Raw genomic sequence first — 24950 nt, forward strand, 5'->3', positions numbered from 1 at the left:
ATGCACTGATAATATCTATGCAGTTACTGTTTTCACATTACAGTAATTTAGAAATTACCATAAGTGACTTCGATAATTGAGGCGGCAGAATGAAAATGTACCTTTTGTCGGGAGAAAGTGACAAACATAATAACAGAATGACCAGTTTAGTAAGTGAAAACACATTAGAGGCAAAGGCCGAATGAAGACAGTCACCTGTGTGCTTGCTGTCATTAATCTGAAGCAAGGGACACTGCTATTTTTATAGGGGTGACTTAGTTTTTATTGATTCAACTCAATCCTCTCTGAAAAAATAGTTTGTTGTAGCTCTGTAACCCAGTTTCTATAATTCAAAACAAAATGTCCAACATTAACTTGCTTGATTTCATTTAGGTGATATACACACGGCCTTTGAGGGATAAATTAGCCTAATAGAAGAAGACATGACCTTCACCACTAACTGAACACAGAGCTCCATGTGATAAATTTTGTTGAAAGAATGCCAATGAAAAACACAAGCTTTGGGAAGATCACTTCTTGAGCTGCAGTTTATCACTGTATTAGTAGAAAAGATGCCATTTCACTATCAGTGCTGGCCTGCAACAAACTCAAAAGCTTTCATGTGATGAGGTCATATAAAAGTGCCCTTTAGGAATCACTAGCAAGATCTGTAATATACGTTAACAATTGAAATTTGCAAGGGGATCCCCTTCATAGCCCAATTAACAGAAAACATTACATTTTGACTGTCAGCGGATGACTGAATGGCCCACCATCTGTCATAAAGTGCAGTGCTCGGATTTCCTACTAGAATACCTGGTTCTCTTTAGCAGCCATTTTAAAGTTGATATCTTGAACCCTCTGTTGGTTCTTCTTTAGTATACAATAAACAGATGGAGAATCCAGTGAATAAGAGCAACACCCTTTTACTATTCCGAAAAGAAAGCAGCCTTCCTTTGCTCTTGGAAATTAGAAGCATCTGAAGGTGCCTAGAGTTACCGTTAGAAATTTCCAGAAAGCCCCGGAAACAGCAAAACTCAGGGAGCTATATGTATTAAAAAAATAAGGTAAAAATAAGCCCTTCCTATCACTGTCATTACCACTGAGAGGGTCTTGTATAGTCTACCTGACCCCTTCCCTGTGACATGTATGTCTAGATCAGCCTTTCCCAACATTTTTACCCCAGGAGAACCCTTAAAATAATTTTCAGGTCTTGGGGAACCCCTGATAAAACCCATTCATTGGGGGTCAGTGGGAACAATGCCCCTTACTTTGGTGGTCGGTGAGAAGAATGCCATTTTTTACAGTGATGGTAAGAATGGCCCCCTTACAGAGAGCGATAAAGATCATTGGTGTCATACCACTGGCTCCTCCAAGTGGCATTGGCTCAGAAGTATGTAGGCACCATCAAACAGGAGGTAAATCAGCCACAGCTCAAAGAAACCCCTAGCCATCTCTGGAGGAACCCTAGTTGAGAATGGCTGGTCTAGATGGTAGACATTGTGTATAGAATAGTGATATCTGAAGAAAATGCATAATGTGTATGGTGTATTGACATGTGGGGCAATTGGGGGAGGGGGGGGGGTGATGAGGTGTGGTGGTTCCCTTCTAGCTTAATGTTGGCAGCTCAGGTATGAGGCAGTAGGTGGACAGGGTCCTCTCAGCTCAGTGTCAGCAGACAAAAGGAAGGTATGATCAGGTGAGATGAGGGTTAGCAGTAGGACACAATGTACTCTGGTCCACCTGGCAACAGCGAGTTAGTTTGATGCACAGCCTGTATAATCAGCTCTCCAATCTTCCTTTAGCCTGTGCTCCTCTCACCTCACCGTATTCCCAAAATCTCTGGGCGCCCACTTTCTCCCCCCCCCCCCCCAACTCCTCATCTACCATGGCTCTCAGCTACCCTCCAGCATTTAGACTCCTGGTCACCAACATCTGCACTGCTGTGTCTCCAGCCTCCTGCTACTGCCAGGCAAACCCTCCTTCCTGCAGGGTCTGCTCTCTAACATTAATGGAATGCAAATCTAAGACAAACCAAAAAAGTTGTAGTTGATTGGAAGAATATATATATATATATATATATATATATATATATATATATATATATATATATATATATAGGGGTTTGTTATTGCGGTCACTGACACCAGTGCTGAGTGTTATTAATGCAGTCACTGGCACCAATGCTGGGGGTGATTACTGCAGTCAATAGCACCAGTGCTGGAAGTTAATAATGCAGGCACTGGCACCAGAGCTGGGGGTTATGTTTGGAGAAACCAACACATGCTAAGGCCTGATTCACACCTATGCATTTTCAGTGCTTTTTGAAATTTGCAGATTTGCACTACAAAATGTATTTCATAGGAAACCATGTTAAATGGACTGTACTGCAAAATGCACTAAAAATGCTTAGGTGCAAATCAGGCCTAAAGGTTAATATTGCAGTCACACACCAGTGCACAGGGTTTTTACATTGGACACAGATCAATGGTGGGGGTTATTGTGTCACTGACACCACCACTGTGGGTTACCATTTCGGCCACTGACACCAATCAGTAGAGTTACTATTCTGTCAGCAACATCAACCATCTACCTTTTTCTACTTACCGTATATACTCGAGTATAGGCCGACCCGAATATAAGCCGAGGCCCCCAATTTACCCCCAAAAAACTGGAAAACTTATTGACTCGTGTATAAGCCGAGGGTGAGACATGGCTGTCCATCCCTGTGTGTCCGTCCATCCCTGTGTGTGTGTCCGTCCATCCATCCCTGTGTGTGTGTCCATCCATCCATCCATCCCTGTGTGTGTGTCCGTCCATCCATCCCTGTGTGTGTATCCATCCATCCATCCATCCCTGTGTGTGTGTGTGTGTGTGTGTGTGTATCCATCCATCCATCCATCCATCCCTGTGTGTGTGTGTGTGTGTGTGTATCCATCCATCCATCCATCCATCCCTGTGTGTGTGTGTGTGTGTGTGTGTGTGTGTGTGTCCATCCATCCATCCCTGTGTGTGTGTCCGTGCAGCCTTGTGTGTGTGTCCAGCCTACCTGTGTCCCGAGCCTCCGTCCCGAGCCGCCGTCGTCCCGAGCCTCCTCCGTCCCGTGCCTCCTCCGTCCCGTGCCTCCTCCGTCCCGTGCCTCCTCCGTCCCGTGCCTCCTCCGTCCCGTGTCGTGCCGATGGATCGCCGCTCCAGGATCGCCGCTCTTCTCGGCGGCCATTCTACAATTCAAAAGCCGCGCCTCCGCCTCCGCCTGTGATAGGCGGAACACTCAATTTCCCAGCAGCCTGTGTTCCGCCTATCACGGACATCGTCTCATCCTCGTCCGTAGTACGAGGATGAGCGGATGTCCGTGATAGGCGGAACACTGACTGCTGGGAAATTCAGTGTTCCGCCTATCACAGGCGGAGGCGGAGAAGGAGGCGCGGCTTTTGAATTTTAATGTCCGCCGTCTGTCTGCTCGATACGCTGATCGAGCAGTCAGACAGCGGTGACTCGAGTATAAGCCGAGGGGGCACTTTCAGCCTCAAAAAAGAGGCTGAAAATCTCGGCTTATACTCGAGTATATACGGTACACTTTCTCTTTAGCGTGTGCTGCTGTAAAGTATACAGCAGGATCAAAATGAAGGTGTGTTATAGCCCATTCAATCTGAACAGGCTGCCTGATTGGATGCCATGTACTTCAGTGAATGAAAAAAAGGTATTGCGGTTGATTTACTAAAGGCGAATAGTTTGTGCACTGCAAGTGCAATGTAAGTGTACTGCAAATGCAGTTGCGCTATATCTGAAGGGAAGCTCTGCAATGAGGGAAAGCTCTGCCAATTTTGATCATCCAATGATGTGCAAGCAAAAATTTGGTTCTTTTTTTCCTTGCATGTTCCTCTCAAATCTAGAGCAACTGCACTTGCCGTGCACAGACCTTTTTGTCTTTAGTAAATCAACCACATTGCGTGGCCTTCTGTATCTGTTGGGGACTGCTCATGAGGCCCTCTATCATTTTCACATTGACCACCACATGTATATGGTGATTTTGAATGAAGACACTACAACAGATATAAAAGAAAAAATGGGTGCTTTTAATGTATTACAGACAATGCTTAACACATACATGAATCTCCACACTGCAATCCTTAAAAAAAAAAAAAAAAAAAAAAAAAAAACATAAAATACAATAGCTTGTACCATTTTATAGTGCTAACAGATTGGTAAACACAGCAGACTTTTTGGTGTCAATAAAATAATTTTGACCTGATCTCAAAATTTCCTATGTAACATTGCACTGTTTTGTAAAGCACTGTGGTTTTCTTATGATGCTAACATTCAGGTATGAGATTTTAAATCCAGAATGCTTTGGATCCAGAAATCGAAAAAGAAAAAAAAAGAAAAAAAAACACTCCCAATTAAAATTTTATGACAATAGCTTTTAATGTGGCAATGAATTGTTTAAATGAAATGTTTGGCAATACTGTATAACCAGTGTAGCAGAAATTCACTCGCTTTATGATCACGTGAGTGGGTGTGACATTTTATAGAATATAATCTGTTTCGTACTTTAAAACCTTCCTATATATTGGAACATTTTGAGTACATGGTTTCTGGATAAAAGGTCCCATACCTACATATATAAACACCATTAATGTTCCAGTCTTTGATGCGAGTACACTTCGTTGCAGCACTAACCATTCAGACACCTGCTAGCATTTGACGGGCAATAAGATGTACACAGTCACAACGGTCTACTGCAAAAAACATAACTGCATTACAAAAACAAAGCAGCTACCACAAGGGCATAGGGACATTAAAATAGATCTCCAGGACTGACCAATAAGCAGCAAGAGGGCCAGTGCACTTGGATATAGCATAAACAGTCAGTATTTTATCACCCCCCCCCCCCCCCCCCCATCTGCCTTCAAGACAGAAGCACATAATTATGCAAATTTGTAAACATATAAAGCTTGTACTGAAGAACACCCATGGCTTAATCAAATTCTCTGTTAAAACATATTACACTGTCCCATTTTTAAGCCAACAGAAAATGTATATGCAAAGTTGTATAATGATTCTAAACATTAATACAATGTATTTTAAAAAGGTACAGAGTGTGACTTTTTTGATGTGCAGGCTGAGGAGCTTCAAGGCACAATTGCTCTTCTGAAGAATTGAGGCTTGATGGACCGTCACACCCAGATCTATATGATGTCACCTGAAAGTTCATGCCACAATTAAAAGGAATGTACTAGGATTACATATTTCTCCCACAAAACGAACAGTTATCCTTAACTGACATGCTTAGATTTATATAGATTATGAAGTAAACTACAGGAGATCTGTCTTCTTAAACTCTTGGAGACTTTTCTTTCTCTTTCTTCGTAGGCAAGCACATCTCCGTTCACAGGGGTATGAGAGCTGCAGCTTAAAGCGGGAGTAAACCCAGTTTCAAAAAACACTTACATTCCCGGCATGCCAGAAATGCTAACTTTCACATTTGTTGTGCTCTCAACCAAACTTTCAAACCATCCAATGTCTGGTTTCAGAACTGATCACATGTGCGGCATTATGGCAGCTGAAGAATCATTAGAGGCCAAGATGGCAACTTCCTTGACTGAAAACGATAGAAGGGTTTACTTTCACTTTAAAATCTGTCTCTATTAGTAATCCTTAGATCAATGACCTTAATACAGATGGTTGGGTATTGTATCTGGAATACTTTGTGAACGGGGCCTAAAATTTGTAAGGTCCACGTATGCATTTTATTGTATATGGTATGAACACAGGTTAGCCATTTTTGCCTTGGGTAACATACAGTATATATTGTTTTACAGGTCTATGCACAGGCAAGAAAAAAAAATGCTATTTCTGTAATAATGTTTAGAAAGTCTCTTTGGAGTAGAGAGTCGCATCACCTTTAGGCTCCATGCACACTGGCTTAAAAAAATGTTGCTTCTACGGGAGTTTTGTGTTCTGCCTGTAGAAGCAGCTCAATGTTATCCTATGTGTCCATATACATTAGGATGCTTACAGGCATATTTTGAGCTCAACGTTTAGAGGCAGGAAAAAAAAATTCTGGTTAGCGTTTCTGATTGGAGTTTACTGGCAGGAAAAAACGTAATACTCTTCTAAACACGTCTACACGTTGTACAAAAAAATGCTCTGTATGAGTGTTTTTTAATGCCAAGAGAACAGACTTTTAAGCCCAGTGTGCATGGAGCCTTATTCCTTTTGCAAGGCTTCTTGTATTCCTTCTTTGGTACATTGTGTCACTTTTGGAGTGACTAACTTTAAAGGAGTATATTTTATAAAGCAGTGAATGTGGCATTCACCAAAAACACGCACCACATGTAAATCAATCATTATCATTTAAAATACATGCACCAGAAAGATATAGCTGCAGTCAATGTTCAGTGAATTACACATTCACTGCTAAAAAATACCCCTAAGTACCTGCACACAAAACAGTGATTTACTAGAACATGTGTCTAAAAATCCAATCATGCGCAAAGAATGTTTGTTTTAGTCCCCTGCACACAATTAGGCCCCTTTCACACGGGGCGGATCAGTAATGATCCACCCCGTGATGATCCGCTCGCTCAGCGGGGACTGCTCCGTTGTCCCCGCTGAGCCGGCGGCGGACAGGGCAGTCTCTGCACACTGTGCAGGGACCGCCCTGTCAGCTCTCCGCTCTCCTCTATGGTGATCGGATGAGCACGGACCGTCTGTCCGTGTTCATCCGATCTGCAGACGGATAGAAAAATAGGATTTTCCTCCGTCTGCAGAATCGGACAGTAGTGGAGGCGGACAATAGCGGGTGTCTGCGGATGTTCATCCGCAGACACCCGCTATCCCATAGGGATGCATGTATATCCGTATTTCATCTGCAAACGGATGGATGAAATACGGACATACTGTCCGCATGTGTGAAAGGGGCCTTAGAGGTTTAAAGGGGAATGTTTAAGGTTTCATTTTTTTTCTGTAAAGATAATATAGATGTAAATATTATCAATATGTGGTTCGGTTTAAAAAAAAAAAAACTTCCATTTATGTACAGTATGTAATTATCTATACATGCTAGCAGTCATATTGGCTTATTACATGCAGAGTCTCTGCTCCCTTTGCAGTACTTATTTACCACTACAGTAGAGTGAAGAGTCACTTCAATGATCCAATCATATGAAAAGAAAATTCCTTTTTATGTATTTCATCTGCAGCTGACTGGGTATTCAACATGAACACAGCTACAATTTATTCAGTGAAATTTCTCAACATTCGTAAATCAACCCCAGTGTTTGAACTGTACTGTCCCTTATTACAATGGCAGATTCAGAGCTTAACTCGGCGGCTGCTAGGAGAGCCAGAGAAATTGCACTGAATTTGTGAGAACTCTCTCTAATGACGAATTTAAAAACCTCTACATTAACTTAAAAAAAAAAAATATGAAGAAGATGGAGACCTAATCTTATTAAGTGTCTTAACAAAACCGACTTAAAAAAATGGTAAATGTTGCAATAACAACTCAAAGTATGCTATGCTTTCCCTTAAAAGCTCACGTTTCCTATTTCTGAGCACTTATTGTAAGTAGATCATTCCCTAGTGTGATACATAACCGTTACTAGGAATAGAAAGTTTACAGGTAAACCATGCTTTTTTTTGGTTATAATAGTGTGTGCCATGTGTCTATAGAAGGTATAGACAACCTATGACTTCAACTGGAGTGGAAGCACATAAGAACACATCATTAGGGCTTGTTCATACCTGTGCGAAGATCAATGTTTTTCTGCACCGGAAAAACACAGATCGCTGCAAGGGCACGGTTTTCTATGTGCTCTGTTCACACTATGACTCTGGCGGCAGCTGTGGAAAATCACGTCTGCAGTTTTCCATACCTCTGCAGTTCTTTTTTCGCACCCTGAGCTTCTAGAAGTGTAGGAAATGTCACTTTGTGACAATAAAAAGGGGAAAACAGTGTCTTGTGTTGGAAAAATGCAAGGCATTGCCCCTTTGAAGCCCACCCAACATAGACACCAGCCCTCACAGGAAAAGGAAACATAACTACATATATATGTACTGTATACAGTATATAAACCTGTGTGTTTTACTTACTATGTGCTGAAACTGTACAGAAAGTCTAAATTAAAATTGGTATGTCAGCATGAATTTGCCATTATCTAAGCAGATTATTATCCTGATTATCCCCAAGAGCCTAATGTTTGCGCTGCTTCTGAGACAATGCTGACAATTCCAGCAGGCTCAACAGACTCATAAATTGCACATGCAGTAACAGCTCTTACCATGACATCTAATATACAGGAATGATGTGGTACAATTGTACAGGATACTTTTCTCATGAAAAGGCATTTGTGACCAACAATACACTGTATTTCAGATTCCCTGCAGGTTGTGGACTCATCTGTTTTTCTGGACAGGTCCACTTGAACAGCTGGAGAAGAGTACAGTACTTGTCCTTGGATTAAGATGAGGAAACTGACCCAATTTTAAAGAACAGATGCCATGGCTTAAACCCATGCTTTCCAGAAGAATGAAAATGACAGAGGGTTCTGAAATGCGATTTCTAAAACTGTGCAGAATGCAAAGTCTTTCCATATGATGCATGTGTAGATAGCCTGAATGTAGATAGTCCGTTCTTCCCTGTATACCAATATATGGCTGCACCATAAGTCACATATACCTTGGAAATTCAGAATTTTCTTCAAAAGCCGTAGCCATCCATGCAGGTATATGTTCAAGATCTACACAGTCTTTCAGAAATTCTGCAGTTCTGGAATGGTGCGGTATAGATCCAGGGACTGAGGATTGGAGAATGCTCCACGATGTGCTACTTCCTTCCCGGCAATGATTTGTTTTACAGCAACTTCTACTTTCTTCCCACTAATTGTGTACTGCAAAGAAAGGCCACATTGTTATTATAATAAAGGATTTATATAGTGCTAAAAGTTTGCATGATTTACAATATAAAGGGAGACAGTACAGTTGCAATACAACTCAAGGGAGTTAGATCGGCCCTGCTCATGAGAGCTTACAAACTACTTGATTAAATGAGAACAAGTCCCATCTGCAAGCATTTTTTATTTATTTATTTCAAAGGACCACTACAGTAATTAATGCACTACTGACTTCAGAAAAAAACATTTATATATTTTATATATATATATATATATATATATATATATATATATACACACACACACACACACACACACACACACTTTTCACCACAAGATGTCCTTAGTCTCAGTCTTTAAATTTTTTGACACCGAGCATTCAATTCATCCTAGAAGACTAAGGACATACAATGAGTGCAGAATGTTACCATGGCACCAAACCTGACATCAGTGCCATTCTACACAACTGCAGAGATAATGTTGGGTGCCAAGGGGAGGGGGTTGGGTGCCAAGGGGGGGCAAGACCTCCCAGTCTGAACGAGAGGCTTCCTAGGACTAGACTCATCTGGAAAACAGATTACTTATGTTTTCATGCCTAACAGCAGCAAAAAATCTCCAGATTTGGGTGAAAGGCTGCACAAGGGCCCACTGCTATCTGTGTGAAGCAATCTACAGAAGTCCAAAATGCTGCATGTCGCCTCTGCAACTTGATTCATGCAACTAAAGATTTTATGATGCTGAAAACATAACCAAACAACTGTAATACAATTGATTTAAATTGGGCTTTAAGCAAAAAGTTGTGGAACACCACAACATACAGTATATAAATACGTTGTCTTATGGTTTGTTTGCACCATTTCAGATTTCCAGATGCTTTTTGAATAGGCATTCACACACTTATGTGTTTTCAGTGCAATCTAATACATTTTTGATGCATTCCAGGTGGGAAAAAAAATGCAGCAGGTTGTACGTTTGTTAAAAGCCGAAGACATGTGCAGAACAGAAAAATTTGTTTTGTTGTTCTTCGGATAGATTAGTAATGCTACTTATTTTGTTTTGCTCATTCATTATGATTTTTTTTAGTTTAGTTTCATTGTTTAATTTATTCATTTTCAAACTAATTCCAAATTTTTGCAATGATTCGAATGTCAAAAAATGATCAACCGATTTGAATTCTGTGTGAAGAAAAGCCGGCCGCCACCTCCTTAACGACCGATGTATCATCAGCTGTCAGCGGGCTTCCCTACTGACAGCTGAAAATGTAAACAAAAGAATGGCGGCAATGGAAAGTTAAAAAAAAAAACAGCGTTGGGTCTTCCCCCAATCAGTGGAGGCGTGGAGGAGACTTGGAAGCCACCGCCGTGTAGGGGCGGTGAAAGAAAAAGGCATTGCTGATCGTTTTTAGTTCTCCCTTATACTCAGCCTCTTGAAGTGGGGAACAGTTCAGCTCAGGTAGGAGTGTTTGGAGGAAGCAAAACCCCCCAAACTTACCGAGGTCTGCCTGTTAGCCGGAGGAAAAAAAGTCTGTTGCTTCTCTGACACAGCGCGACTCTGAGCAAAGCATGAGAAGGTACGTGCTCCATACAGACCCCAGTGGTGACACTTAGGCATGACAACATTTACTTTAAAGGAGACATTTCATAAGAAAATTAAAAAATTGCTTAGAAAAACTCCACTTATCTTTCCCGCCGCAGGGTTTTCTGTGGTAAAACCAACAGACCCAATCTTCACCCTTCGTGATGGGTTCCATTAACAAACCTTCAGGAACGGGGGACCCTCGGCGAACCCAAAATCCTGGACCTGTAAAATGCACCCCGCCAGTAAAACTTTATGGCCTTAATACCAACAGTACTGGATCCCAGGGTCCAGCTTTTGAAAAAAAAGCAGCATTACAGGCAAAACCTTGTTTCTTTGGATACAAGGCCCAGGTACCATTCAATTTGGCCTAAAATACACTTTGAATGTATCCAGGCTGCATAGCTAGCCCCAGCAAGAATTGCTCCAGAGGAGCTCAGCACAGCTCATCTCCAACACCTTTGACACTGGCAAAAAATTGGAAAAAACTGAGATACTCCCAGTAGTGGGAGGGGTTATATAGGGAGGAAACTTCCTGTTTAAGTTGTGCCAGTGTCCAGGATCTGAAGGTGGACTATAACCCACATAATTACTATGCCACTGTTTCCAGTGATGTACGATTAAAGAAAGTGAGTACACCCCTAAGTGAAAATGTCCAAATTGGTCCCAAAGTGTCAATATTTTGCGTGGCCACCATTATTTTTGAGCACTGCCTTACAGTGGGTTGTCAGGGCCCGGGGTAAGGCAAGTAATTTGCGCCCCTTAACTTGCAGACTTTTAAAACTCCCCGAGTTCTGTCCCTTCCCTTTCTACAATAGTACTAACCTGATTCCTATACTGACCACTACACTACAAGGACACTGACCACTATACTGTCCAGTGCATTACACTGACCACTATACTGTCCACTACACTATACTGTCCACTACACTACATTGACCACTACATTATACTGTCCACTATACTGTCCACTACACTATACTGTCAACTAACCACTACACTAACCACTATACTGTCCACTACACTACACTGACCACTATACTACACTGACCACTAGCTCAGCACATCTCTAACACCTTAGACACTGGCAAAAAATTGGAAAAAACTGGGATACTCCCAGTAGTTATATAGGGAGGAAACTTCCTGCCTAAGTTGTGTCAGTGTCCAGCATCTGAAGGTGGACTATAACCCACATAGTAATTACTATGGCACTGTGTCCAGTGATGTAAGATTAAAGAAAGTGAGCAGACCCCTAATTGAAAATGTCCAAATTGGTCCCAAAGTGTCAATATTTTGCGTGCCCACCATTATTTTAGAGTACTGCCTTACAGTGGCATAGCATGGGTTGTCAGCGCCCGAGGTAAGACAAGTAATTTGCGCCCCCTAACTTGCGGACTTTTAACACTCCCCGAGTCCTGTCCCTTCTTACAATAGTACTAACCAACCTGATTCCTATACTGACCACTACACTACAAGGACTACTATACTGTCCACTACACGACACTGACCACTATACTGTCCACAATACTGTCCACTACACTACATTGACCTCTACACTACATTGACCACTACACTATACTGTCCACTATACTGACCACTACATTACACTGACCACGATACTGTCCACTACACTAACCACTATACTGTCCACTATACTACACTGTCCACTACACTACACTGACCACTATATACTGTCCACTACTCATATGTCTATTTTTCAAAGAAAACCTCTGGATATGATGCTGAGCACGTGCACTAAACTTCTTTGGTCAACCATGGCAAGGCCTGTCCTGCTAAACTGCTGTATAGTCTTGGCAACTGTGACCCACAGTTTCAGGGACTTGACAATCTTCTTATAGCCTAAACCATCTTTATGTAGAGCAACAATTATTTTTTTCAGATCCTCAGAGAACCCTTGTACTCACTTTTGTTGCCAGCAGTTTAGACATTAATGGCTGTGTGTTGAGTTATTTTGAGGGGACAGCAAATTGACACTGTTATACAAGCTGTGCAATCACTACTTTACAGTGTTGTCACATGAAAAGATATAATAAAATATTTACAAAAATGTGAGGGGTGTACACACTTTTGTGAGATACTGTATATTGCTAATTTTGAACTGCTAAAATTCTAGTTACCTGGCTTCAAACATTTCTCCTCTAGAAAAAAAGTTACTCACCCAGAACAAGTATACAGAAAGTGATGTCAGAATTACTAATCTGCATAATTGTTCTGAGTCAGCACTCAAAGCTGAATTCCAGGAACTCTGCCACTCAGACTGTAAAAAGTTCAGGCACACTATGAGTGTAGTCCAATAATCTATATTATTTATATCTGGGGCAGCAGGACTGGGGGGGGGGGGGGGGGGGACCTGTGCAAGTTCACCTTACAGAGTTTTCTGTAAAAGTGAACTTTCCCTTTAAGCATCATTAAAATCACTGCTCCTTTAAAAACCGGGCCCCCATACCCTTTTTATCGCCAAAAACTTGTATAATCTTTCAAAATGGGGACTTTGATTTTTCAAGCTTGGGTCCCATAGACTTTAATTAGGGTTTGTGTCAGAACTTTTGCGAGGTTAGAAAGTTCTGGTGCAAGCTGAACCAGGGGTGTTCGGCCCATATCTACTGCTGAGCATACACCGACATTCCGGGCCGTGAGAGAGTATGCCTGCACATCCCCTCTGCCTACTGAAAGAAGACTTTGTATTTTGTGAATGAGTTGACATGCCCCATGAGTAGGCACTGCTGTGTGTCACAGAATTCAGAGCCTGCCTTCTAACCCACAGAGGTGCTGAGAGGAGTTTCAGGAGGCAGAGTTGATACAGGAATCACAGCTTGCAGGCAGCAAGGTACCATGGGATATATAGTCCTTGAAGTTGAACACAAACAGCAGAGATAAAGCTGCAAAGCATGCAGTGAATCCAAGAAGTTGTGGAAAGAGATAGCCAGCATACAAGCAGAACTCAACATGAAAGGAGATTTTCAAGTAAGCTTACTATATATTGGATGATCAAAAATATAACTATTGTTTGTATTGTTTATATTATTACAACACTGATGTTATAAAAATGAAAGTATGCTGTGACCATAGATTTCTTGTAAATGACGGGTGCATTGTTTAGAAGCACTGTTTTGCTGGAAAGATAACTCCAATGACTTCTCTATCCAGACTTTCATGAGGCACTAAAAACGTACTGCTAATGTAGAGTTTATATAGGCATCTCAAAGCAGTCTCTTCCCAAGGGACGTGGCTGAACCATCCAGGGAGATCTGTTAAGTCCACCTATTCCTTTGCATACATGTACAATTGTATGGCAACTTTCAGAAAACAGTGAATGTTCTCCCTCTCTAGAACTGAACTCTGCCCAGGCACATCAGGGAAATAAATGAATGCAGATATCGCCAAGTGAGCAAACACGCACAGATATTAACGACTCCACAGCTAAGTGACACAATCATTTTCCAGCCCCCACATGCTTCTTGTACAATGTATCTGGATGAAATTAACCACCAGTTTTCTACCAATTATCTTTCCCTACAGACATCTGAAATCTTCTGTTCTCTTCCACTATTTAAGACAATAGTGAAAATTACACTACAAGATGCCTCTTCAAATGCCATCTAGAAGTAAAGTAACAAATTTAAGAAATACATAATTTGTTTTGAAGCGAAAAAATAAAAAAAATAAAAATGAAGAAACGGCAGGATAGATCTTTGTAAAAAAAGTGGGGTATCCACTTGGGACCTCCCAAAGTGAATAAAGTGGAATAGAAAGTTATGAGACAGGCAGAAATAAAGACATTTTCTATCCCACAGATACATTAGAGGAAGCTTAGGAATGCATATCAGTCTCCGCTGTTCTCTGCCAAACTCATAGCTCCTTACATTAAATCTAGTGAGGCAGCATTATGTTAAATCCTGTTTTTCAGATGCTTATGACTTATGGGAAAAAGACTCAGATCATGATGAAACTTGGCAGTTCTATAATCATTCAAGGTCACAATTCTTTGCCAAACTTCCACAACATTTTACTCGGTAGTTTGTGATTCGCGTTTGAACATTTTAACACTATCAAAGCTGGAGGACAATGTGTAACAGGAAAGAGAAATGCTGCATGTCTGTTGTAATGGGAAATATCACATTTACTTTAGTAGAAAGAAGAGCTGAAAGAGCTTTGTGCTACTTGCTTCACAATGTCACCCAAAGGCTATAAATACTGGGAAACTAAGGCAGGATACCCAAGACAATTGCTGGTGGAGGAGTGAGATCAAGCAATCATTTGCTAGTCAACACTATAGTTACACTGTTGATATGAAAGCATTAGACTAATCCAATCCCGGGCCTGATTTTAGTGAAAGGGTGGCATTTTTTTATCCACCATTAGCCATCACTGAAGCCCAACAGAACTTCGAGTTTAAATTAGCAAGAAAAATTTTCCGGTGTATCAAAACAAAGGCGTTCAAAGGTTTAACGTTTATAAGAATATTAATTTTACAAAACAGTCACAGACTGAGTAGAAAAGCCTGTCCTATGTCAGTATCACGCAGAGGATTCTCCCTCTGTGCCTGATACGCCCCCTGATGATTTAGACATATATGTATCAATCTTCAAATGTTATGCTTCCTGATGATTGGAGCGCTAAAGGTCTGACCCAGCATGGAACATGATGAATCTCTGCAGAGAGAACACTTACACATGGAGATAAAGGGTCCTTTTCTGCAGCATACTGGCAGAGGACAGGCTTTTCTATTCAGGCGTTGGCTGCTTTCCAAAGAAAAAAAAACTTTAAATTTTGAACATTTAATATTTTGTAATATATTTAGTGGATTTAAAAACAGTTGGGCTATTTTGAAAGTGTTGCCTAGGATGCATGTTGCAGCCATGGTTGCCATTTTTGCCAAGATCAATTTTTTTTTTCTGGCAGTAAAGATCTGTGTTTAATTATTTTGGGCAGCCCCTTACTCCAGTAGTAAAATGGGGGCAGTAGCAGTGCAGTTCCCATTCTCTACCACACTATGCATCACCTGGCCCAAACTTTGACAATCCTGGGCATCAGGGAGCATTCTGGATGTGCCAGGATCCCAATTAGAAGATTCATTTACACACTGAAAAAAAACATAAAATCTAACTTTATGCTAGTTTTACACACTATACTCATCAAAATAGTGATGACAAACACATAGAGGATCAAATGTCTGATGAAAGTCCACTCAGACACCTGAATTATATATAGCTGCTGATGTAATGGATGCAATCTGGAAGTTCAGCATGAGTAGCTGATCTGTGTACAGCCACATCTATTCCAGATCCAATCATGTTGTTTCTTTAAAGCTGAACTCCAGGCAGAACATTTATTTGCTGCCAGTATTGGTAAAATGTGCTGCTCGTTTCCCCACTGTGTAATCTCTGAGAAATCCAGGGTGCATTTAAAATCATAGCTTGAATCACTTTACAGTGAGCAGAGACACAATTACGTTCCTGATCATTGTAGTGGATGACTCTGGAGTCTGGGACTCCTGGTCTGAGCCGCCCACTGTGGACAGCAGCTACTGCCCTTGGCTTCAATATAGCCGATACCGCCCTACCTCTCAGGATAGCAGATACAACTCTCAGTGCCAACTCCACTCCTTAGGTTCACTGCACATGCTGACTCATCTCCTACATTTCCCTTTGCATCATGGGAAATGTAGTCCTCTTTCCCTACTCAGATGTAATGTGCAGCAAGAGAGAAAGTCCTCTTCCCGATGCAAGAAGCGAGCACACTTTTCCTATGTAAAGTATATTATTATTGGGTTGAAAATCTTGAATTACAAGAAAAGTAATTCACTATCATTTAAACTGTCAGCAGTTCAAGAGAACTTAGGGAGAGGTAGCTAGATCCTGTAGTTCAGCTTTCAAGAGAAATATAATGTTAATAATATTAACACTCCAGTGGGAATGGCGTAATAGAAAAGATTATAATAGGCCTAAACTGTAATATGGTCTAGGTGTTCTTAATGTGGCAAAAATGCATTGCAAGGGCATAGTATGATACTGGAATTTCCCGAACATCTTCATGACAAAGGAAAATATTCCCACCATGTTTACTTGGCTTCAAGTAACGTCTATATTGTTTATAGATAAGCAAAAACACTGTCCAATTTCTGCTTGGTTTTCCAAAATCCTCTCTGCTTTATTTTCTGTCCCACAGATTGGGGTCTTATCATGATGTTGCCTTTCTTTAGAAAAACTATTCAGTTATTTCAAAAGAACAAGTGAATAACTACTAGAAAAGCTCAGTGTCCATGTTTCAGGTTGTGTATTACTGTAATCGGGCCACTGATATAGGATACTGTAGCAATTGATGCCCTTTATACTTACTGGAATGTCTTTTGTTTCAAGGATCAGCGCTGGTACATGCCTGGCAGACAGTGCAATTCTAATGGAGTCTCTTATCCTCTTCACCAGGTCATTGCCAAAAGCGTAATTATTGTTCATTTTGAGAAAGAGAATAACCCTCTCTTCTCCGTCTTTGTTGTACTGGGGAATACACAAACTGTCTGACACCTCCACAAAGGATTCAACTGCAACAAGAAAAATTATTCAATCAATAACTGACCAACATAGATCAAGTCTAAATTCGTATTTTACAGCTGAGGGATAGATAACGAATAAGTCTAAACAGCAATGAGTGGAATCCATAGTAACCAATCAGAGCATGGTTTAGGGCAGCATTTCCCATGCCTGTCTTCAAATCCTAAAAGTCCCATGTTTTCTGGATGTTTGCTCAAATAACTAAATCACATTGTTGATTGTTGTAACACGGTGTAAAACAATTTCAGGTCCCACAGACAGACTTGGAACTGCCCCAGACAAAGTTGTTCCAATATCTATAAGTAAAGCACTTTGACACTTCCATGACCTGCCCTACTTTAGATGAGGTGATATTGACCACTTTTGATCAAAATTGCTGGGTCAACACACTCCCCTGGCTTTATCTCCTTGCTCCTCACTGGCTCCACAATGCCATGTCACCATTATATGCACAAATGGGCAACAGACCTAAACAATGAATCCAAAACTGGGACACAACTCAATCGTGTTCTCCAAATGCCCTAGCTTTACTTTTATACCAGTGCTATTTGATACTTGCTCGCCTTGCACACTTTATCCCTGGCCACACAGGGCAGTGTTTCTACAGTTACCAAGATCCAGGAAATGATGGGAATGTTTGGTGAACATACACAATACGATAGCCATGTTAGATGCCCCTTTTCCCATGCTACCAGGTAAAGCACTGTTTCAGCTTAAACCAAGGGCTTCTCAAACCATAGCAAAGCCTAGCTATCATCCGAGGTGAAAAATAGATTTCACTAAATTTTCTCTAATGAGAAGCGGGCAGTGAGTCTTACTAATATGGTGCTCAAATTCCTACCAGTGGAATTCAGCCATCCCCTGATGGACCTATGGGGTTAATGTACTCTTCCCCTTGGGCTCGAAAAACTCCCTGGACTCTGAGGCACTCACCCCATCTTCCCCTTTTTTGCTCCTCCTCCTCTGTCCCTCTTTTACCAGCCAGCAACCTTTAAGCAGGAAATGTTTGTGTAATCAAGAAAAGGGATTGTGCCAGCAACTCTGTAGTCCATATAGTGATTTTAATGGTTGGTTACATGAAGTGACAAGCAAAACAGTTGACGCATTTCGGCAACAGCCTTAGTCTTTGCACCTGACAGAGGATCTTGCAAATTGAACTGGGAGTTCCCTGTGTGCTATCTCTTCAAACTTACCTAATGTTTGTGTAATGCCTATGTTTGATATAGCTCCAATGTACCTGTATACTTCATTGTACTCCTGTATGATATGAGGTCAGTACTATGGTTAACTGACTGCCTGTATACTCTGTTGTCTTTTCACAAAAAATTTTTTAAAATTAAAAGGAAACTCACTGCTCTTTGTACTGAAAAATCAATAGTTATACAAAGCACCTCTAATGCCCTGTACACATGGTCGGTCACTCCAATGACAAAATCCATCTGATTTTTTTCATCGGATTTTGGCCCAAACTTTTCTTGCATACACACGGTTACACAAAGTTGTCGGAAAATCTGATCGTTCAAAAAGCGGTGACGTAAACAACGTACAACAGGACTATAAAGAGGGCAGTAGCCAATAACTTTCGTCTCCTAATTTATTCTGAGCATGCGTGGCACTTTGTCCGTCGGAATTTTCTACACACAATTGGAATTTAAACGATCGGATTTTGTTGTCAGAAAATTTTAGATCCTGCTCTCAAACTTTGTGTGTCGGAAATCCTAATGGAAAAAGTCAGATGGAGCCCACACATGATCGGATTTTCCGACAACAAGATCCCGATAGCCCATTTTCCGTTGGAAAGTCCGACCGCGTGTACAGGGCATAATAGGCTAATAAACACAGACATTTACAAATACATGCATGCATTACTAGCAGGAATATCCCTTGTATATGCATGATGTGTAAGTATGAATGTGAGTTAGGGACTTTAGCTTGTAAGCTACTTGAAGGGCAGGGACTGATTCTGTGTAAATTGATAGCGTTATATAAAAGTATCTGGAATAAAAAAAAATGATGTATAGCATTATTGTAAGCAAGTTAAGTTCCCTTGAATGGAGTTCAATAAACCTGCTGAGCACTCAATGCAATACAATTCCTTAAAATCCACAGAAAAAATAATGGAAATTCAAGTGGATCACATTCCTTTAAAAATTGATGCATGTGACCAAAACTTAGCATTACTCATAGCAACCTTCACTGAAATTTAAAGAACATCCTGAGTGGCTTTCTTCAGAGAAAAGCAGTCTTTCACAGACCCTAAGAGGCACCCTCTGGATACCATGAATTAACTTAAAGCTGAGCTCTATACAGATATAAAAGATGAAAATGATTATTACATAAGTGTGTATTTTAAATGCAAGTATGTGAATTTGACTTGGCATCTGCTTCTTGCAATCTAATGTACAACGTTGTGCAGACTAGAAGAGGAAGCAACAGCACAGGAGCCAAGGGTTGATGTGTACAGTATGTGATAATAGGACAGAGCAGATTGACAGAAGGCTTAGCTCAACAGTCTGCTTCATCTTTCACTGTCCAGTCAAAGGCTGGTGGAAGTTCAAGACGTGCAAGTGTGACGCAAATGAAGCAAGAAAAATGATGTCTTGTACCATGCCAAGACAGGAACTGCACTGTGTGGCAGAGAAGTACATTTTAGAACTGGATGTTGGACTGGACTTCTGGTTAGTGAAAGCCAGAACTGCGATAGTAGCTTAAACACTATTTGCAGACATTCTCAAAAAGGGTTCCTCCAGAGGTTGGGTTGCTAGAGGTTCCTAGAGTTAAGTGATGCCTATCTAATGGTGACTGCATAGTTCCAGTGAGAATACCACTTGGCAAAACCAGCAGCATGACACGTTTTAGACTGTCTATAAGGAGAGCATTAGGACCACCCCACTCACCACCAATGTAAGGGGTATTTTCCTAATGACTTCCCCATGAATTTCTTTTTTAGAAGGGGGTTGCCCAAGTACTGGAAATTGTTTCAATGGTTCTTCTGGGGTTAGAGTGTAAAGGTTCATTTAGATCTATTTTGTGAAGTTCGGCTATTTTGCCTACACTGACCCCCCTCCTTACTTGGTCATCATAGATTTCCTACTAAAAATGTATGTATCTGGCTGTATCTAATTCTTACAGAAGTGAAGCATTAACAGAAGAGAATACAAAATGAAACCTATGACTGCCAAATATATACAGAACCCTTGTCCATCATTCTCCATGCAGAACAAACAATTTTTGCTGGACGTCTTCTTTTAATGTTCTTATTTCATTAGTTTGCTCTGCATTATGCTGTTCCTGCAAGCATCTGTGTTAACTTTTCTATGCTTGGCATCCCTACTACTTGGAATGCAGTTGCAGCTGAATGAGGTTTTTTCCAATAATGACTGTGTGACCTGATCTATCCTCTAAGCCCCAGTAATAAGCAGCAGTTAATGTCTGATGGAGAAGAGTAAAAGGGAATTGGAGGGGAGCAGTGGGAGTCTAATCTGTATCTATTCAGGAGACGTAATAATGGCTTTGTTAGTATAGCCAGTCAGCAGCCGAATGCTGAAAATGTGTTTAATTAGCAAGTCCCAGAAGTGAACTTCTGCATTACAAATCTTGGCTTCACATTAGTCATTTCTTCCCACTTAAAATTCTGACAGTTTCTTATTTTACAACCTCCTCTTTACCATTATGTAGAAAATTACCCTATTCCCTGGCTGGAGGGGTTGTGAAAATACACATAATTCACTTCACAGAAACTGAATGATCATTTACCTATATTGTAGATTTCTGAGCTTCCAAATCGTACCCCGTTAGGATTCAGAGTGCCATCACTGTAAGATAAAAAGGGATTAGCAGATATGTACATCTGCTGTCCTACATGCTTTTACAATGACTAGTAAATAAGATGTAGCCAAATGTCAAAATGTAATCATTAATTCTACCAAAAAGCAAGGCAGACAAACACAGAAGCAGCAAGACAGAATATGAGACAGATTTACTATGGCATTGCAGCTGTCTGCTGTTCAGAGGTAGAGGTAGCACTGCACCATTATACCACACAACGTAGACCATGTGCAAAGTGCTTTTTTTTTGTAATAATTTTTTTTTTTTTTTTGTGCATTGAAAAAAAACACAAAAAGGGTTGACAATTACAAAAATAGGCAATTGGATCACATAGCAGTCCACATTATTCCAGGAGAAGCTACAAAAAGTCTCTTCATTGTTAAGGCATCAAAAGGATTGGGTGTGGGAGCAAAAGGGCATGGAGTCTGGCTCCTAAAGTCAGAAAAGGATAGTCAGGGACTCATATCAACTGCTGTGGAGGGACCATCCAGCCAGCGAGCCAACGCATTGATAAAGGTTTCCTTTCTTCCCCATATTTTCAAAGTTACTGTCTCTTGGGTTATAGGAAGATTGGAGTTGAGACAAAAAAAGTGTGTAGATTAGGTGTTCTAACTTCACATGCTGCATGCTTGCTCTGGGTTAACAATTTACAGTATTGATGCCAGAGACAGCCAAAAACTAGCATTCTCTGATAAAATTCAGTGATTGCAAACCACATATTTATCTCAGCATAGGTTTCATTTAAGAAATATTAGACTCCTCTGAAAACACTGTTTCGAAAACTTCGCCAGCATCAAAATAATTTCTAAGTCATATAAAATAAGGATATGTAAAAGGAACCCCTAAACATGAGATGAACACCATCAGATTAGATATTGGTTGCACTGGAAACAGCCAGTAAAACCTTCAAGTACTCAACACTTCTGAAGACTCCATCTAGCCAACTGCCCAGCTGTTCAGTATTGCTATCCATTTGGAAATTCTCTAGTGACTACATTAGTGACAAAAACAATTGCAATGTGGTCATTGCTGCTCTTCACTTTTTAAAGCTCACATACTTGTATCGTAATTGCCCACGGAGGTTCTTCAAGATTTGGGCAACCTGGGTTGAGGCACACCAGCTCTCTCTGTAGCAGTCAAGATCTTCCCACATTCATTGCACTTTTTGAGTTTTACAAGTGCGTCTATGATTTGTAACATCTGAGCAGTGATATTTCGTCACCTTTCCCTCTGCCCCCCCACCCCCTTTTTTACCTCCCTTCCCCTTTCTCCTACACTGATATTTCCACAGCTCTGTGATCGTAGTTGTTGATTTTTTTTGTACCATGCCAAGACAGGAACTGCACTGTGTGGCAAAGAAGTACATTCTAGAAATGGATGTTGGACTGGACTTCTGGTTAGTGAAAGCCAGAACTACGACAGTAGCTTACACACTATTTGCAGACATTCTCAAAAAGGGTTCCTCCAGAGGTTGGGTTGCTAGAGGTTCCTAGAGTTAAGTGATGCCTATCTAATTGATATTTCGTCACCTTTCCCTCTGCCCCCCCCCCCCCCCTTTTTAACTCCCTTCCCCTTTCTCCTACACTGATATTTCCACAGCTCTGTGATCGAAGTTGTTGATTTTTGGGTTCCTGCCATTGCAGAATCTGCTAGAGGCTAAGGGTGGGCTGCAGGACTGTAGTAGAGGTACATAGTTACCCTTGCTCTCCCTCTCTATATATAAGGTTTCTCAAATCATTGTTTTTTGTAATGCTTAGATTGGATTCTGAATAATTGATTTACTGTATATTCTGCCTGATTAAAGTAGACAAACAACTGATATTTGTATTGGTTTTCTTAAAAAAAAAAAAAAAAAAAACACCAACTTAATTAAGTTTTTAACAATTGCAATGTGATAAATCGGGCCACACATATGGACTCTCCTTGAGTAGAGACATTTGCCTGTTCTCAATCACACAAAAACCCACAACACACCCAAAAGTATGAAGCCATAAACATCTGATTTATTGCTTCCCTTAAGGTTGCTCAGACATCAGAAAGGGGTTGATTTACTAAAGGCAAATCCACTTTGCACTACAAGTGCACTGCAAGTGCACTTGGAAGTGCAGTTGCTGTAGATCTGAGGGTGGCATGCAAGGGAAAAAAAAAAGGTATTTTTGCTTGCACATGATTGGATAATAAAATCAGCAGAGCTTCCTCTCATTTCAGATCTTCCCCTCAAATCTAAAGCAACTGCATTTGCAGTGTACTTGTGCAAAGTGAATTTGCCTTTAGTAAATTAACCCCTCAGTGTCACCCTAAAGGTGTACCCATAAATTAAAAAAGCTCATCTGAGTGTCCTATTGGTCAAATTTATGGCTAGACGTATGGATAGTGTACACCGACCCAGAATCAAGCAAATGCATTTAGGTTCCTTTAGGGATGACTGCATCTGAGAACAGTTTAATACATTAGACATTCATATTCACGTGTACAAGAGCGTAAAAGTAAAATGAAGCACAGCAAAAGCAAAATAAGGTATATAAAATTGGGAAAAACAGTATGACTATCCGTTTCTGATTTGAGTATATAAAATTGGAAGCTGTATCTTTTCCTAAAGCTGAATTCACACCGCTATTGTTTTTTGCAGAAAACAAACAAACTACATGTTAAAAACTGCAGCACACTCAGAAAATTGTATTCCAGACTTACATCAATTTTCCTTTCCAGGCAAGACCCATGGCAGCATGTGCAAGCCTTCACCTTCTATGTTGATAGAACCTTTAATTCATAAATGTGAGCCTTTTCTCAGCCCTGGTGCTGTGTAGCTAGCTCATTCTGACTGGGAGGGTTAATATGCTGCCATGAGGCTTGTAAGGAAAATAAAATTATAATTTTCCTATTTTCCTGACAGTACCATGTCAGCATACATATGGGAAATAATTTCAAACAGAGGGAAATGCTAAAAAAAAATGTAATTAGAGACAGAGGAGATCATGTTTGTCCAAAATGGACAGTGGTTAGAGCAGTTGGCTCTACACCAGGGGTAGGCAACCTTGGCACTCCAGCTGTGGTGAAACTACAAATCCCATCATGCCTCTGCCTCTAGGAGTCATGCCTGTGATTGTCAGAGTCTTGCAATGTCTCATAGGACTTGTAGTTTTACCACAGCTGGAAGGCCGAGGTTGCCTACCCCTGCTCTACACAATAGTGCATAACAAAAGGTGAAAATTGAGATAGCAGGGATGAGTAGGGGCTCAAATTTAGGAGTTAAAGGTACTATCATGGTAGAGGAGGTGAAGCCTTGCTTTCCTGATAATGCCATGGCCTGACAAGTTTGGGTAAAGCTGCAGCACATCTCTAACCTGGTTGAGAATGCAACCTTAGTCATGTAGATTTCTATCAGTGTGATGTCAACCATCACCTACCTGCGTCCCAGCATGACAATGCCACCAGTCTTAGGGTTTATTTTGCAGTAGTCTCCATGAGCCCAGACACCTAGAACACACAGTAATACGGAGTTCATTTTGTACTCATTCACTGAATAGAAGCTCAGCTCCTAACAAGGTCTATTTTTATAAAATTGAAATTTTTAATGAGAGATATTCACACATATATATATATATATATATATATATATATATATATATATATATATATATATATATATATATATATATACACACACACACACACACACACACACACACACACACACAAACATTGCATTATGTTACCTTTCCTGATTGACGCAGCAACTTTTTTTTGAACTTATACAAAGGAATGCAAGGCAAAACAGAGTGGCATAAAGCAAAGGAGAAAGGATTCCTTTCCCATTCAATAATCAGTGCCCCCTTCACGGCTATGCTGAGTAAGCCTGTATACACCAAAAAATATATACTGTATAGGAGATGTGACAATGATGGAACACAGAGCTTAAAGAAGCAGCCAGCTTGGTTCCAGGATCACGTATAACCTATACCTGAATCACAATATGCTAATAATCTTAATGACGTTTATTAGATGTGTGCTACCATTTTACATTAACAGACTGCCCATCACTGCTGCCCATCAATACCCATCAGTGTCTCCTATCTGTGCCAACCAGTGCTGCCTATCA

The 24950-nt window shown here is 40.7% G+C and overlaps 1 protein-coding gene across 1 annotated transcript in view; it reads right to left on the bottom strand.

Moving 5' to 3' along the window:
- Positions 1 to 7013: 7013 nt before the first annotated feature.
- Positions 7014 to 24950, bottom strand: part of AACS (acetoacetyl-CoA synthetase) — a 135171-nt gene continuing 117234 nt past the window's right edge. The window contains exons 15-18 of the mRNA XM_077461821.1: positions 24259 to 24328; positions 20780 to 20838; positions 16811 to 17013; positions 7014 to 8873 (exon numbers count right to left, since the gene is read on the bottom strand). Coding sequence (XP_077317947.1) covers positions 8736 to 8873; positions 16811 to 17013; positions 20780 to 20838; positions 24259 to 24328 — 470 coding nt within the window. The 3' untranslated portion in view covers positions 7014 to 8735. The remainder of the gene's footprint in view (positions 8874 to 16810; positions 17014 to 20779; positions 20839 to 24258; positions 24329 to 24950) is intronic.

This window comes from Lithobates pipiens, unplaced genomic scaffold (assembly GCF_037356315.1).
Source record: "Lithobates pipiens isolate NorthernLeopardFrog02 unplaced genomic scaffold, aLitPip1_a1.2 Scaffold_3, whole genome shotgun sequence".
Classification (NCBI taxonomy): Eukaryota; Metazoa; Chordata; class Amphibia; order Anura; family Ranidae; genus Lithobates; species Lithobates pipiens.